The sequence below is a fragment of the Phoenix dactylifera genome, unplaced genomic scaffold (genome assembly GCF_009389715.1).
Source record: "Phoenix dactylifera cultivar Barhee BC4 unplaced genomic scaffold, palm_55x_up_171113_PBpolish2nd_filt_p 000674F, whole genome shotgun sequence".
Taxonomy (NCBI): domain Eukaryota; kingdom Viridiplantae; phylum Streptophyta; class Magnoliopsida; order Arecales; family Arecaceae; genus Phoenix; species Phoenix dactylifera.
In genome coordinates, this window is record NW_024068061.1 from 247997 (window position 1) to 265000 (window position 17004).

The 17004-nt window shown below is 43.5% G+C and overlaps 3 protein-coding genes across 3 annotated transcripts in view; 2 read left to right on the forward strand and 1 right to left on the reverse strand.

The window, feature by feature from the left end:
• Nucleotides 1-886: 886 nt before the first annotated feature.
• On the reverse strand, nucleotides 887-3639 carry LOC120106881. The gene is made up of 2 exons (XM_039119984.1): nucleotides 3213-3639; nucleotides 887-1386 (listed from the first exon to the last, which is right to left on the reverse strand). The coding sequence occupies exons 1-2, from the start codon at nucleotides 3607-3609 to the stop codon at nucleotides 887-889; spliced, it is 897 nt and encodes a 298-aa protein (XP_038975912.1). The 5' UTR covers nucleotides 3610-3639.
• Nucleotides 3640-4787: 1148 nt separating this feature from the next.
• LOC120106884 (putative ATP synthase protein YMF19) lies at nucleotides 4788-9891 on the forward strand. Its single transcript, XM_039119987.1, has one exon. The coding sequence runs from the start codon at nucleotides 6937-6939 to the stop codon at nucleotides 7405-7407; it is 471 nt and encodes a 156-aa protein (XP_038975915.1). The 5' UTR covers nucleotides 4788-6936; the 3' UTR covers nucleotides 7408-9891.
• Nucleotides 9892-15405: 5514 nt separating this feature from the next.
• The window catches only part of LOC120106883 (photosystem II protein D1), a 5283-nt gene continuing 3684 nt past the window's right edge, over nucleotides 15406-17004 (forward strand). Inside the window, exon 1 of the mRNA XM_039119985.1 lies at nucleotides 15406-15482. Coding sequence (XP_038975913.1) covers nucleotides 15421-15482 — 62 coding nt within the window. The 5' untranslated portion in view covers nucleotides 15406-15420. The remainder of the gene's footprint in view (nucleotides 15483-17004) is intronic.

A 17004-nucleotide genomic window follows, 5' to 3' on the forward strand; every position in this document is an offset into this window, starting at 1 on the left:
GGCTATCGTTAGTGAGGATACTCCCTTGAGCAGTTCTAGTTGTAATACCTTCCCTGAAATCCTACATGCCTTACCTATGAGCGACGATGCCATGGGCTTCCAAATGGGATATGGTTTCGCCGTTCCTGAGATGTTCAAATCTCCCACAATTTTTTAACTGAGCAACCCAATTTATAAAGAGGTCTCCATTTGGCTGTCCATCCATCATCTGCTAGTAGTTCACGCGCATTCCTTGATTCTGGTGACCAATTGAATATGGGAGAAGGTCTTGTTCTATCCTGAGAGAGGGGACAATCAGACAACAGAACTGCTTTTCGATTTCTTCTTTTCACCTTAGACCAACTGCCAGTACAAGGCAAGGAAGACCACGCAGACTCAATAGATTCTATGACAACTTACGAGAACGAAGTCATGCTCGAGTTAAATAGGACATGTAGCAATTGTGCAAAAACTAATTTTTCTTTTTTTTTACACGTGGGGGAGGGGGGGACAAACAATAAAAAATTAAAAAAATAAAAAAATAAAAAACAAGGAGAAGCCCCTTCCGCAACAAATGATATTATATCTTTCTTCCAAAGTTTTTCTTTATTTCAAGAAAAAGAATTTTGTATATGCAGATAGTTTCAGAACCATCGTGGCCTCAAAAGTTTCAGGTATGGCCAGATGGTATAGAGTATATCATACCGTACCAGTTCAGGACTGGTCTCCAATACTTGTCAGGAAGCTAAAAAAATTTCGTATTAATACTGTACTTGCATGGCACCGATACGAGGTTCGGTATTGAAGCGGTGAATCACGATTTGGGGTTTCATTCCCCAAAATTTGGACGCACTTACCTATTATAACATCAAACAAAAAAAAAAAAAAGGGAAAGGAAAAAAGAAAATCACGTGCCTCTAAATGCCATTGGCCAGTTTCTCTCATTCACCTGCAATTCCCTGCACCTAAACCGCATCCTACAAAACCTCTGCCCCATGGCAATCCCGGGCCGGGTCACGCCGGCTGCCATCGCCCCTCCGTCACCTACTTCCTCCCTCCCCACTGGAATCCTGCTCGTCGTCCTCGTGTACGAACCAAACCACTTCATCTGGACGTAGCCCCTCCTCCTCCATGGCGGGACGTGCATGCCCGCACTCCTCATGGACTCCTTGGCCGCAGCACACATCAGCTTTACGATCCCCTTCAGCACCTCCGGCCTCCCGACGTACACCGCCGGCAGGGGACCGAGGAGAGTCAAATAGTCGCTCGTCGGCCGTGCAATCTCGAACTCGGCCGGTAGATCGATCTCCAGGATGTAACGGGTCCCACCTCCGGCGATCACGTCGATGAAATCGTGGTGGCCGGCGGGGACTCTCTTAGCTCTTTCCCAGGAGGATTTGCAGAGCCCTGAGGAAGTCAAGTTCAGCGAGTTGAAATGTGTTTGAAAGAGTTACGTGAAGAACAGGATCAAATAGGAGCTGGTCATTCAGTTTAAATTTTGTTTAAATCCGTTTTAGTAGAATCTCTGAACAAAACAGCCCTCAAGAGTTACTTTTTTTGTGGTGTGATTGCAGCAAGAAACCAATATGACTATCATTATAAGAACCAGAATGTAAATAAATTTGAAAAGCCGAAAGAGTCACTACAATAATCTCATTTTACTTTTTTTTATTGAGTTTTTTTATATATACTCTTCCAAATATATAAAATTATGTGGATATCCTCATAAAATTGCTATTTATATGTATACCATCATCAAATAATTATTTTGCATATACAGCCTTCTTTCTCTTTCTTTCTTTTATATATACCATCTAACGTCATTAAAAAATAAATAATTTAAATTTAAAATAACTGAAATATTCTTACAGGTAGTACGCAAAAAGAACACCTTATAAGGATACATATGCAAATAACAACTTTGCAAGGATATTATGCAATTACGTATATTTAGAAGGGTATGCACTTAAAACAATCAAATAAAAAATGATTAATATTCAGTGAAGCTATTTCAGTTGTTCTTAATAAAAAAAGGTGGCAAAAAAGTTAATATTATCATGCCACATGATCTCATGTTAATATCAACTTTTATAGAATGAGTCACATTACTTTTACGAAATTCTCGCCTAAAAAACAAACAACTCAACATTTACAAATCACTAATATTTTTCTAATCTAAGCATCTAAAATTAATTTAAAAAGTATACACTTAAAAAATCTAATAAAAAATATCAAAATTCAGTGGAGATAATTTAGTTGCTCTTAATAGAAAAAAAAAAGCAAAAAAAATAATATTATCATGCCACATAATCTCATGTTAATTTAAATTCTTATAGAATGAATCATGTTTCTTTTACGAAATTTTCGCCTAAAAAACAAATAACTCAATATTTACAAAGCATTAAAAAATATTTTACTAATCTAAGCATCTATAATAAATTTAAATTTGATATGCTTTAATTTTTTAAAAATAATAAAAAATAAATAGATATCATATATTCAATACTGATAATTATATCAAAATCAAATGGAGAATAGCATTATCAAAATTATCACCTAATATTCCAACTTGACCATCTTAAAAGAAAAATTGATAATGTGGCTCAATCTTTTTTTAACTTATCCGTTCAACTAAATTATAAAAGACTTAACAAGTTTCAGCCGAGTTTTGATCCTTTTTTAATAGATTTTTTGAAAATATATCTTTCTAAATATGAAAAATTGCATGACCATCGTAAAGTTGCTATTTGCATGTATACGCTTATATTTTTTTTTTTTTTTTGCATATCTACCCATAAGGATATTTTGGTTTTTTTAGTTTTAAGTTAGATGGTATAGATATATATGCCATATATATATATATATAGTAATTTTAAAAAAGTATTCATACAATTTTATACATTTAGGAGAATATTTATGGTTTTTTTTATTTGAGTCCCTTATTCATCCATCTTGTTTTGTTTCAACAAAATGAAAACAATAAAACCATCTTCCATAAACAGATTTATGATTTTTCCTTGAAAAAAAAATCATCCATAAACAGAAAATCAATCAATATAAGATTAAACAACAAACAAGAGAAGCAGCTAAAAACAATACGGAATCAAGAGCAAAAAGGAGGACCATTTTGCCGACTATAATTATTATGAGAACCCCCAAAATGGAGAAAACTCAAATCAAGCAGCTGAAAGAAATGCTACTGCTATTTTGTGTTGACGAGAACAGAAGCTTACCCGCATCAAAACCCCTCTCACGTAGCCAGCTCATCACGCGCCTCTTGAGCCCGGCCGTGTCGGACCCGACCGCCCGGACGGCCCCTTCCGCTTCGACCCGGATCCGATTCGCCACCGAGTCCGCCTCCGACTTGGCCAGAGCGGCCTCCAACATCGCTCTCCGGTCCCTATTTCCCACCTCCTTCTCTTCTGATCCCGTGTCCGACTCGTCCCCTCTCCCTCCATCATCATCATTCACCTCCTCGTCGTAGAACGAGTCCACCAGGTCCGCCAACTCGGCCGAGTTCTCCGGCGACCCCGACTCGCCCAGCCTCCCCTCCCATAGCCTCGCCCTCTCCGTCCCGTCCAGAGGCGCCGTCGCCCTCTTGTACCTCGCCGTTCTTTCCCCCGTTCCCATGGGCAAAATCGGAATACAAAATTCTCTCTCTCCCCCCGCTTCGTCGTGGTGGAAATGGAGAGGGCTCGCAGTATTTATAGACCGCGTCCGGGGATGTACAGAGTTATGGTACACCTTAACTAGCGTTTATCAGAGCCGTTGCATGGAGCGTGGACGTGCCGACTCGGTGCCGCTGCATCCTTTAGCCCCTCGTGATTCGTGAATCTCGCAGCGCGTTAGAGATTTTCCGCTTTGGCACGTCGTATTTGGTAAAGCCGCCGGTTGAGCAAGGCTTCTTACATTCATTGAACTTGCTGGCCAACGACTACGTTCAAAGTACCCGGTTTTTGTGTCTAGATACGATGAATCTCCTGTTGCCAATGTGCCTGGTATTGCGTCCCAATACAAAATGAATCCAACGCAGCCAAATCCAGGGTCATGGAAGACAGCACTATCAGAACATCATCATCCGGCTTTACATCACAAAGAAAATCATTATTCAGTTAAGACACTTGGGATGTACATTATATGTGCCTCTTTTTTTTTTTGGTACAAGTGGGCTAAGTGCTGAAATTAAAAGTTAGAAGGAAGTGATGTAATCTATATATTCATACCACCTAACTGCAAAAACACTTATACATGCAGCAAAGAACACAGAACCAGTACTATAGTTATAATGGTACTATAGTTATATGTTCCATTACCTTCCTCAGGTGTCAAATGTGATGCTGTACCTGGTCGTTCAAATCAGACCTCCAAATCCCGGGAAGCACGTCAGCCATTTCCGTTCTTAGAGTTCGAGAAAAAAGCGCAGGCAAGTCAGCTAGCGAACCAAGGGGCAAAGAAAGGGTAAAAAGCCAGTTCCGTGCCTATAGTCATTCCTCTCTCTGGTAGCAATCCGGTCTCCAGTCGGTGGTAGTAAAGGAAGGAAGGCTAGCTGTCCTATCAGTGCGGACAAGCCAGTCTGCCCATGCAAGCAAGCAAAGAAGCAGTGGGAGTCAAGGCAGTCTGTGCTTTCTAAGGCATCTATGCCAGTCTGCCCTATCTTTATAGATAGGAGCCCCTCTCTGGTAGAAATTCCTTCCCAACGCTATCTGTCCAAGGGGAAAAGGCTTTCAAGCTTCAGTGTGCCAAGCGAGCGCTGCCCATTCACTCCTAAGAGTGCTTTCTCACGAGCGAAAGCCACTCAGTTGCTTGCTAAATCGAAGAGAGCAGAAGGCACCTCGCCTAACATTATAGGAGAAGGGGCTGAAACCACTCAAATCTTCTTTGTGAAATTGAAGAAGAAATGGGCGGGCAGCTTAGACTCTTTCCCGAAGAGAGCTCCAACCAATAGATGAGATTAGAGACGCTAACATAACAGGGGCAGGAGACATATCTTTAAGAACCAAGAACGGGATATTCGCATTAGCAGAAGGAGGAGAGCGAAGAGATGAGCACTTTTCAAGCAGCTTTCCTTAACGAAGTCATTCTATGTGACCAATGCACGCTTCAAAGAAAGCAAAGAGGGATGCTCGCTAGCAGCTCAAGGGGATTGAAGACCAAGGCAGGGCTCTTGTTGACAAAGAAGGTCTAAAAAGGCAAATTAACGCATTTGAAGGTAACCGCCCTACGTACGTATAGTAGAAAGACCCATCGGACCTGTGAAAGTCTCGTTTTTGACTAAACTAAGAAACACGGGCTTTGCTGCGACGAGGATGCCTTTTTTAATCAGCCAGCGTCAAGACCTGCAACAGAGTCCTACCACGTTAAGGGAGAGCACCCAACTTGCTTGTTGACACGTGAGGGGAAAAGATAAAGAAGGAGTTGCAGCAGCGGGCTTTGGGGGAACTCATGGCATTCATAACCCTCTTTTGACTTTGTATGTTAGGGTATTCCCTTAGCTGGGTTTCGCTAATGAACTAAACTAAAAGACTGCAATTAGCGTTTATGGAAGAAGAAACTAAGGAGCAAGGCGACCGCAGTCGAAAATTTTGAAGTCAAGCATGCAGCAGCAAATAGTGCGGTGGGACCCCCCCAGAGCTTTCGTTTAAATGTAGATTCTCCCTTTTAATGAGCAAGTAATGGCTCCTTCTTCTAGTCTCCGAGAGGGAGCGAAGAGATCCCCGAAAAGAAGCCCAAGCGTAATAAGCAAAGGAAAAGAATGGAAAAAAAGGTATACGGCATAAGCCAAGCGATAGATATGAGTTGCGGCAGTTCCTCTTGCGGTTGATCCACCATTGCTGTTAGTTTTGCGTTAGTCGGTTCGAACATCGATTTTGAGAAAGTCAACTTACTCTTACTAAAATATAAAAAAAAAATGAAAAAAACAAAATAGACTTTATATATAAAAAAAGAAATGGAAATGCAGGAGACTCTTCTTCCCTTTTCCCTCCTCCCCTTCCTTCGCTCCCCCCCCCCTAGCTCACTAAAGACATTGGGGAAAGCCTCCTATAATGACTCATGAGAGATTCATAGCACGCCAAAAATTTCGTATATAAAGAGAGCTATTACATCTCTCTTTTCTAATTGAGTTCTGCACCAGGACTCAAACCATACCTCGAGGAGAGGGTAGCTGAAAGAGCGCTTCTCCGAGGGACATGGTTCGAAACGAAAAAGTGCATCCCATGTCTTTCTTGGTTGGACCAACCCAACCGGCGATTTCCGACAAGTCTCTCTTTTTTTGGGGGGAGCAGACAAAGAATAAAAAAACAAAATGCTTGTTCTAAAATGGCTAGTCCTCAGTCTTCTTTCGGTTTTCGTATCACGGATCTTGGTTCGCGCTTTATGGCGAAAAATCCAATCCCATATAAAAATACGACCCATTTTCACACCATCTATCTATTCATTTCTTTCCTATGTCTCCAACTCTTCCTCCTTATGTTCTTACCACCCTCTGACGAATTGACAACTTTTTTTGAGCGCAAAATGCCTGACATATGGGGCCTTTCGGGGATCGAACATGAGCAACCTCCTTCCCAGGAGGACTTGCTTTTAATTACCTCACTGGAAGACTTAATCAGAGAAAGAACAGAGAATTGACTTTCAGAAGAAGGAGTCTCTCTCTCGCCAAATGAGAGGGATAACCTTATCCGAGAGTACATCTCTCTTTCTCGTGCCGAAAGGAGTCCTCAGGAACTCTATCGGATTGCTGAAAGTCTTTCTGAAGAGGGGAGACAGAGCCCTCTATACCTATTTTTTAGGAATAGGATTAGAAGGCTATAAAGTAGCCCTTTTGTTTGTGCATCTTTCTTTCTCCCATGCTTTCCGTTGGTCAACAACCAACCATAGCTCTCTATAATTCTTCACTTACTACTCGTACAGGAAGGAGTCTTTTTCTGTCTGGAGGGTTTTTTTTTTCAAAAAATAATGCCTCAACTTGATAAATTCACATATTTTACACAATTATTCTGGTCATGCCTTATCCTCTTTACTTTTTATATTCCTATATGCAATGATGGAGATGGAGTACTTGGAATCAGCAGAATTCTCAAACTACGGAACCAACTGCTTTCGCACCGAGGGAACAAGATCGGGAGCAACGATCCTAAGACTTTGGAAGATATCTCGAGAAAAGGTTTTCGCACCGGTGTTTCCTATATGTACTCCAGTTTATTCGAAGTATCCCAATGGTGTAAGACCGTCGACTATTTGGGAAAAAGGAGGAAAATCACTTTGATCTCTTGTTTCGGAGAAATAAGTGGCTCACGAGGAATGGAAAGAAACATTCTCTATTTGATCTCGAAGTCCTCATATAACACTTCTTCCAGTCGGATCACTTGTAGGAATGACATAATGCTCATCCATGTTCCACACGGCCAAGGAAGCATCGTTTTTTAATCTAATGAAACCCGGAAGAGATTCTTTCTCGAGGAATGGAAGGCACTACAAGAAAGATAGACTCCTTTTCAAATCGCCCCGCGGTGTTGAAAGGTTCTCGAGATTATAAATCTTTCCATTTTATTTTTCCATTAGAAGGAGCTTGTACATGTTCGGCAGTACCACCTGTTCATAGTATGAAAGGTTCTTAATGTTAGTTGAGTCCTTGGTTCCTCAATTGATTGACCCGCAATAATACCTAGCTGGCCATGCGGGCTCGCAGACGTAAGTTGGTTTTTGTGAACTGCCCGAACAGCGATAAAGCAAGATGGGAAAGCATGTTTTTTGGGCTATTTTATCCCTTCTTCCGGCGGTTTACGAAAGATCGCTCGCTCGGTGCAGTACCTCATCGACGTTCATTGCTGTACTTCGAGCTGCACTCCGCTGGTCACCCTCAAAATCCTACATAGCCGAGCCGTAAACTAGTTTACGGAATGCGCTAGTCACTACCCTTTATATACGTAAGGGGAATCAACTATATCCCTATACCAATGGTTGGGAATATTACTCAAATTTGTGATATAGCTTATCACTCATACGAATTCTCGCGTCGCCTAGTCCTCCTCCCAGATCATTTCTTTCGAAGTTAATAAGGTCGAGAATGACCTGCGAAGACAGGCGTTGTTCTTTTTCAAACTATCCATGAGTCTCTTAGCGACCTCTCGGACACACGGGACGATGATACCTGAGAAGGACCACCAACTTGACCATAAGCAAGGGAGCGGTAGCCCATGACTGTTACCGACTTAGTTAGTTGTCTGACCAAGAACTAGTTCAAATTGTGGTGATTCCAGGTATGCTTGGATGAATTTATAGAGGTTTCAAAAGGAATTGCAGGATGATATCGTCAAGAAAGAGTAAGACTTTGAAAAAATTTCATTACATTTTGGTCGGTCTTTTGAGCCCTCAATTAACATAAAGAAAGGGAGAAAGGGAAACGGGCATGGGGTCGAATAGGTCCAACAGAAGCATCCTCACAAGCAGCCAAAGATAGGCGAGGAAAAAATTCCTTCGGGAAAGATCAGCTCTAGATAAGGAACAAACTTCAAACTTCGCGACAAAGGCAACAGAAACCTGCTTCCATGCTGTCCTTGCTTGGCTAGCCATTCCGACCTTATCCGTCGCCCTCTTATTTATCAGCCAGCCCTGGCTACTGGTTTAAATCTAAATCATTCTGTAACCACCTCTTTTTCTTTGGAATGGCATTTATTTTCATCTTCTTTCTCTACCTAAGTAGAGTAGAGCCAAACCCTCTATGAGCCCTTTCCTTCTTTCTTTCATGGAAGTAGGCTTATTCCGCCTTAAAAGCTTGTGTTCTTATTCCTATCGCCCTTTCTTAAATAGAAATGGGCATCTTCTTATTCTTCAGCCTTAATTAAAGGCTCTTCCCTGCCTAGCTCCTCTGAAAAAAGGAACTACCTTGCTTCGGCGCACGATTCGGAAAACAGCCTCAAATTGAGCTTTTACCTCTCCAACCGCTGCCCTAACGAGTGGGAAAAGAGATAGATCGGGGGTATCGATGTGGATGAAAGGCAGAGATGAGAGCGAAAGAAGAGGAGTGGAACGAAGCCTTAAAGGCGAGGCACCCGAAGACAAAAGCCATTGGCTGAACACCAGCCGGAAAAATCCTTAATTCGAAAGACGACAATCAAAGCATCACGACTCGAGGAACAATCCTCAAGGGAGTGAACCTGTGAGATCGGTAGAAAACCCGTAAAAGGAAGCCGCTAGGCATCAAGCCCTATTACCTTAGACCCAGGGAGGGTGGCCGTTGTTGGGTGGTGAGTTGCAATGAAAGAGCTGAGAAGTTTTGGATGTACATAGAAGGGTGAGACTTTCTCGGCTCAAGCCGGAACACTTTTTCTGTGCCTACATACCGAATCAGACAAGTGAATCAATCGGTGGTATGTTCTTCTTCACGTGATCGTGCTCTAGACCTATGGGACTAACAACCACGGGGGCTTGCACTCCCTTTATGACCAAGATCAGGAGCTATTCATAGAGCCGGGGTGCCCCCGCCTAGGGAAGCAGATCTGTCCTCTAAGGAGCGTTAGCCATACCATGTAACTACAACACGAGGGACCCTAAGGACGGAAGGGCTCTTTCCGAAAAGGCTTGGGTCGGCCATTAGTGCTCTTTTGTTGTAAGCTTTTAGGCCTTTGGTCTGTCAGTTGCTGACGCCTTCTCTTCCTTTGGTCTAACCCTGAAGCTCTCACAGCGAGATCAGATACAGTTGACACCATGCCGAACATCATTCGAGATGCCACCTTCAACCAAGACTGAAATGCTAAACACAGTTCGTTCGGTAGCTCACACGCACCGCTCGTTTAAAAGGAAGAGGGCATGACCAGCTTCGAATCCGGATCTCTTTTATGATAGTCATCACGAATCCGCTTTCCTTTTTGACCTCAATGACGACTCATTCATAGATCTTTCATCTTAGAGGGGGCCCAGGAAAAAGGTCAACAAAGAGTAGGAAGCTCTCAGGTACTTCGTCCTAGAATGGGGTTTGTCTCCACTCAATATAGATTACTGGGCTAGGTCAGTGGAGAAAGAAATTACAGAATGGCTTTGACTTGTAGCAGCAAGATAGGCTGTCTTTGTTCCTGAGGCACATACCTAAAAAAGGGTGCCAGCCCCATAGCACAAGCTGGGGTATCTTACCCGATTAAGTTAGATTTCATAAGGCAATGCCTACAACTAAGTATATAAGACCAGGCAAACAAGCAATGAAATTATACAGTTTGTGTATACCTATGTCCGTCAAAGCGCTATTTGAGCCTACTATATGGAAAAAAAAATATCCGGTACACCTTTTTTAGCTCTTTCTATCTAACATACTCCCTTTCTCACGAAGCAAAAACAGATTCTTTGGTGGCAGTGGCACTTCCAGAAACCGGATTCCCATCCACAAGGGATAGGGATAGGTGGGCGCTTAAAGATAGGCATACGTCGGCGTAGAAAGAAGAGATCCATTTTCTACAGAGATAGTCGGGCCTAGCTAATCCACTCACTCAGAAGAAGAAAGAGCACCCGAACCAACATCTGTTGAAGGAAATCGATACTATTTGAGGTCTGCCAAAGGTCTTTCAGCGCAGCACTTCCCTGGTAAGAAAACGGAGCTTCTATTGAAAGTTTTTTTACCCTTTTGTGGACACACCCTGGGGGTTGGAACCTCTTGCTCTTATGCTAAGGCAGAGGCTTTCTCAATGCAATGGCTTGCGTGGATTCGCATGCTTCGGATGCTGGTGTAGCTTACACCCCTAGAAGGGAAAGAAAACGCCAGCGGCACGTGCTTCGAAAGCTGGGCTTGGAGCTATATCCCCCGGTCTCGGTCTAGCCGCTCTAACCGATGGCAGGAATTCTATCCTTTGTGATCCAGCCTATGCCTACTAAAAACCACCCTCCGCCGGCAAGGTTTGAAATCCTATGTCCGAGGTCGATTTCTCAAAGTATCGAAATGTTCCGAAGCTAGAAGTTGATGATTATCCTTTTTTTTTCAGTGAGAAGTCAATTCCGCTAAGCTTTAGCCAGGGCTAACCCTCTTTCTAAAGCAGAAGAGGAATAAATAGGAGCATTACTGCTGCTACGAGCTAGAAGGCGTTGGTGTCCGCTATAGGCTAGGTCTGTATCTGCTGACGGCACCAGAAGTCAGAGGGGCAGGCGAATAGCTTGATGAAATTCCGTGAGGTGAAAGACTAAGTACACTAAATGTGCTGACCCGAAAGCCTTTCCTTCGTATGAGACCGGACTAATAACTTCTATAAAGAGCAGCTAACCTGCGGTTCCCGATGCTACTATCCATGGTATTAAAAATACAATTATCTAATAGAGTTTTTCAGATAAGCTCCCAAATGAGCATCAAGGCAAGGCGCTTTCTCCCATTGAATCACCAGAATCGGGCATTTACAAGAACAAGAGGAATAGTCAAACCCAGCCGGCAAGGTCAAGATAGAGCTCCACACATAGTTTATAGTTCAGCGCAAGGCTAGCTCTCATTTATGATATGCTGGAAAACTGCCTGTCAGGCATTCTTCCTTGTGATTCATCTCGGTACCGTCCTATCGACACCACGTACTTTTCTCGTTCCGAGTGCTAGGACCCCCAAAACCCGAAGAATTCTACCAATAGATCTTCACCAGCCATTTAGTAGTTGCTCGTGTTTATTCAGCGGATCGACGAGAGAGGCCATTCTGCAACCTGAAAAGCCTTATCAACGCGCGTTAAAGACCTCTTACACCTAAGACCCCCTATAAGTAAGTTGGGATATCTTTTGAAAACCTAATCTCTGAAAAGAAAAGATGTTTGCGATCCCTTACCTGCTCGATTAAAGAAAGTGGGATCTGTCCTTGCATTTCTGAGATAGGGCTCCCTCATGGCATTCTTGCTCTTGCATTTCAAAGTCGAATCGGGATTCCATCTAGAGAAAGGTACCGAATGGAACTTGTGAATGTGTATGCCGAACGTAGGGATGTCCCCTTTCCCTTTGATATTAAGCTATGATCTCTCTTCTCTCTCTTGAAGTTCCCACAAAGCGACTCTGAACCTAAGACCGGGTTGTGGGGATGTCTGTTGATATTAGAAACTATGAGAAAACTACATGTTATTGATTGGATATCCCTATGATAGGAAATGAAAGAAAAGGTCGAGCTTAAGCCGATTCCATTGCGGAAAGAAAAGAGGCGATACCATTCCCACCTGATACGTCAAAAGCGGAATTTACTAATAAGGGGAACCGGTCGAATTCGATTGATTATGTCACTCCGCATTACTATAAGGGCAGCAGCTTTATACTACAATTGACTTTGGCACTCCTTCCGCCTCGAATTGACTATATTTAAAGTGAAAGGGCAGTCGAATTTCTGACTACGTCAAAGGCTCGTTTCACTCCAATTTAAAGGCTGTCACTCCCACTTATTTATATAAATTAAAGCTTGCCCATGGCTTTCTTCCCATTCTTCTTTCCACTTATCGAATTTGAGTCCCGCTTGGGCACAATTTACTACGTCAGACGGGTTGACTATGAGAAGGGCAGTCATCACTCTTCTCTTTCCTCTTGCTGCATTGAGGAAAGGCTCCCTCTAGAAGGCCAACAAAGATATCCCTCAGCCACCTTTGATTGACTTTGACTAGGCCAAATTATAAGCTGCTCTTTCTCGCATTTCTTCCTCGAAATCAAAGCCTATAATGGCTTACCTATACTATTCCGCTATTCGGGGATCAGCGGCAATAGGTCAGGTAAGCAACTTGAAAAGCCAAAACGGCCTATGCACAAAACAAGTCTAACTCTGAGATTTGACTATATCTTTCCAACTACTGAAACTCCTAAAAACAGCTTGAAAGGGGGATATTCTCTAAACTCTGGTGGAGGGGAAGGTCAATAACAACCCACTAACGCGTTCAGTTCGGGCATCATTCCCGACGATGCCCTTCACTTCACTTACCTTACAGAGGAGTTAGTTATATCCCTAGAAAACTCGTCAACTCATAAGGGGGGATTTTATATAACTAGAACGAAGGGAAGAAAGCGATCCTGGATCCTGGAAAGGTCTTTCGAATCAAGAGTACTATCAAATCCAAAACGAAAACTCTGAGAAAAGCCCGTTGACAGTAATGCTGGAGCCCTATCTATCAAGCACTCTCCCCGAGCTCTCCTCTCTACTCTTTCCTTTCAGACAGATAGTGAAACCTATAAGACCTCTATGCTCACTCTCACTCTTCTCTTTGAACTATACATAAAAGCTCACTCTTTCAGTTCCGGCTTATTGAATAGGGCTGCTTCCCCTAACAACACAACTACAACTGGCATTCTGAAAAATCCATGAATCGGCAAAGATCGTCGTTGAGAATGGAACAAAAATCATTTCAAATCATTCCCGCGGCAGCCCCAGTGACAGGGTAGCGCTCTTTTTTTGCCTTCTAGACGACCCTTTCCTCAATTCAGACTGCCCTTAGTTGTAAATTGCCTGATCAGTATAGGGAAGGCGGGTATAATTGATTTGGAAAAGAGAAGACGGTTTTCAGTTAGGGACCGCTTCTTAAGAGTATAAAGGAGTGAATGCCGTCAAGTAATAGAAAGCTGCTTTTCGAGTCTCAGGCGGGGAAGAGAAGAGGGAAGCATATTTAATACAAAGCGGTTGGAAGGTTGGGAGTGAAACGCTTTTTGAAGTCGTAAATTCATTCGAGTAGTCCCTATTTCGGGGAAGACATAGAGAATAAACATGCATATACTGCTCATGATCAGGGCGGGTAATCAGCTGAAATCATTCTACTGGTTGATCCAAGAAGGAAACTGGCAAAGATCAGAGTTCGACGGACAATGGAGATTGAATATAAACATTTCCAGACTGTGGGTGCTTTCTCCCCCGTGACGCAATAGAGAGAGAGCCTATTATATATATCTCGAGTCGAGCAAAGTCATCGTCTTTCTGCCGATCCGCTTTTCGGAAGATGAGCTCGATTTACGGAAACACTCAATGCAGATGAAGCCTCTTAATCTCGGCCTTTCCATACTTTCTCGATTCGCTTCTTTCCGCTACTTTCTTTTTCCGGTCTTTTCTTCTTTCTAAAGAACCAGCGATTTGAGACTATTATACGTCAACACTCACGAATGCATCTTTTACAAGAAGACGAATGAAGATTAGAAAGAATAACAAGGGACTTTATGGCTTTCACGCTGAATACGCTACCTTGATCCGCCCTATCTAATTAAGTGCTTCGGGAAGGTTGTCTACGCCGATGATAAATAAGGCCGGTACGCACCTACCATTGACGGTCAAAAAGCCTTGCCTATCCGAATCGTCAGCCGATCATGCATTTCTTGATCGCCGGAACAAGCACATACTCATCGGGCCCTCCCGGGTAGGTGAAAAATAGGGGTTTCATCATGATTCGAATCAGGAAGAGGGGGTTCTTCCCTTAAGGAAAAAGGCGTCGACGAGGTACTTCCAAAGAGTAGGGTAGGCCTTTCCGAGAGGTAAGTCAATCTCACTTTGAATCTTTTTGGGTAGGCCCCGCCGGGTGGGCTTCTGTATAGTGATTCTGATCCTGGAAGAGTCTACGACAAAGTCAGAATATGATCAATTGAATAGATAGATAGGCCGTCGCTTTAATTATACGGTTAGGCGGGAGAGCGGAACTTCCCCCATCGGAAAAACAGAGCAGTAACAAGAAAGGGAAGGCATCAGTGAGGGAAAGCCGGGGCCCCCTATACTTCGAGTAAAGCTGAAAGCACTACTCCCTTCGTCGCTTGGGACGCCAACCTTCTTTCTAAAGGCCAACTGCAGATCGGTAAAGTCTCTCTCTCCTTTCTATCCATGATCTTTTGCTTTCGGGATTTCTTCTCCCCTTGTCCTTCTCTCTGCCCTGAAAATAGAGACAAGAGGATCAGTGGAAGGGGGATTTGTCAAACCCAGGGAAGGGAAGAGGCCTGCTCTACACCTAGAACAGCGGACCGACGACTGAAAGCACATGACTGAGCAGCTCTTGTTGACCTCCTCGAGCGATCTTCTTCAGCTCTTGAAAACCGGTATGATGGTTCTGTTCTATTTTGGCTGTGATCAATTTCGAAGCTGCTGGTTCGGGCTTTAATTGGATTTTGACGATCCTTGCTTCATCAATTTCGAGCTTAATAAATTATTAATTTGGCTGAAAACTACTTGTATTTCTAACTTGGGATCCGTCTGTTGGTTGTGTCCTCCTACTTTAAGAAAAACTTCCTCTTTTGTCTGACCTCTCGACCGCTTCTCGTCGAAGAGGCAGGTGATTGAAGATCCGCCTAAAAAATGATGTTTCCAGTTCGACGATAACCCGGGTCCCCTCCTTCTCCGGAAAGAGATCTATTAGTGATTGGGCCATGAAATGGATAATTGAGTTCACCTCATACTGCACGCGATTAAGCATTCCTATCCGCCTCATAAACCTATTTATCGGCAAGGATTTAATGGTTCGCTCCTCCCCCTTTGACCCGACGGCATGAAAAGCAAGAGACCTCCAATAACCGGGAAGTCCAGCAGGAGGATGCTCCTGAGAGAGAGGTGGAACCTCCTGTTGAAGAAGAGCGTGCGGTAGTTCCTGAAACAGTCGGAAGAGTTACCCCTTCATGATACTGTATAGGACAGTGATTAAGAGGATGTCGACGAAGAAATACAAACGGAAGGACCTCCCTCTATCTATAACCACACAAGAACCCGTGGGAGAAAGGACGGAAGCACTAACTTCTACTCCTGTCCTGCTGTGGAAGCAGTGGCCTCGCCCTCTCCACGCTCTAGGTAAGCGGTCTGTCTGATGGAGCTGATTGATCTAAATGTTCCGCCGCTACTGGTGGGGTTTTCGACTCCCCCGCTACCGGATCGCCCGAATCACCTGCTGGATCTACTGCCGGATGATCTACTTTAGTATGGACCAGTGCTGCTACTGGATCGGCGGAATAGACAAAAGCCACTGCTGAAGCTTTGACTTGGTCAGCTGGATTAACGACTGAATCTGGACCTGGATCTACTCGTGCTAGCTTTGGATCTTCCATACATATCCGGCTACTTGTTCCGGTGGTTACGGAAGCAAGCTAAGGGATGCTACTGGATGTGCTGCTACTACTACCGCATACGCTGCTGACTAAGGAGCTGGGACTGGCTCCGCTCTGCTCTAGCTTGCTTCGTCATCAATGTCGTAGGCTCCGGTGTTGCATACGGATACTTATATCGACCCGTAGGATACAGAGCAAAAGGATATAGTATAGCCAACATTCCGCTACTAAGAAGGGATGCAACTAGTCTAGTAGTAAGACAGCTAGAGAGAAGCAACTGCTCTAAAGCCGGAAGGCAGGAAGCAGAGGTCTTTTATCCAAAAAAAACTACCTTAAACCAGTTGGAATAAGCTATCAATACTGGCGAAGCAAGAAGAGAAGCAGCCGTATTCTCCATTAGAAAATGGCTACTACTTTTCTTTAATGAGGGGCGAAGCTAGGGATTAAAGCAGGGTATTCTACAACACTAGGTTAAAGCAGTCTTTTCAACTCTAGCATTACTGGGCGAAGTATGGGACAAAGGCTATTCAAAAAAATTGTACACAAGCTTTTTTTAGGATATTTACTAGGGCTCCGTCAAGCTAAGGATACGAGCTCCTAGAGATTTGAGACTTAAAGCAGCTAGCTAGTTAGGAAAGCAGCATTAATACACCTTCAGATGAAGAAGGTTCCTCTTGAATTCAGCTAACAAAAAGAGGAACTCACTTCACTAAAGTCGACGGTTTCAATCAACTCGTCAGTCAGAGGTATAATGAAGCTAGTAGTCTATCTAGTAAGAGAATCAATAAAATGAAGTACTTGCTAGCCAGAAAGCCGATAGGGAAAGCCACAAACATACGCCTTTGGATAACTAATGCTTGCTCCTCTTGTTTACAGCTTAAGACTATTAAATATATTCAAAAGAAAGAGAAGCAACTGCTCTAAAGCAGTAAGGCAGGAAGGCTAAAGCTGCTAGTCCGAAGGCGACGGTTGCTGCCCATTGCTTTGCGACTAAAGGTTCTCCTGTGGACAGCTTGGGCCTGCCCCTACGATGG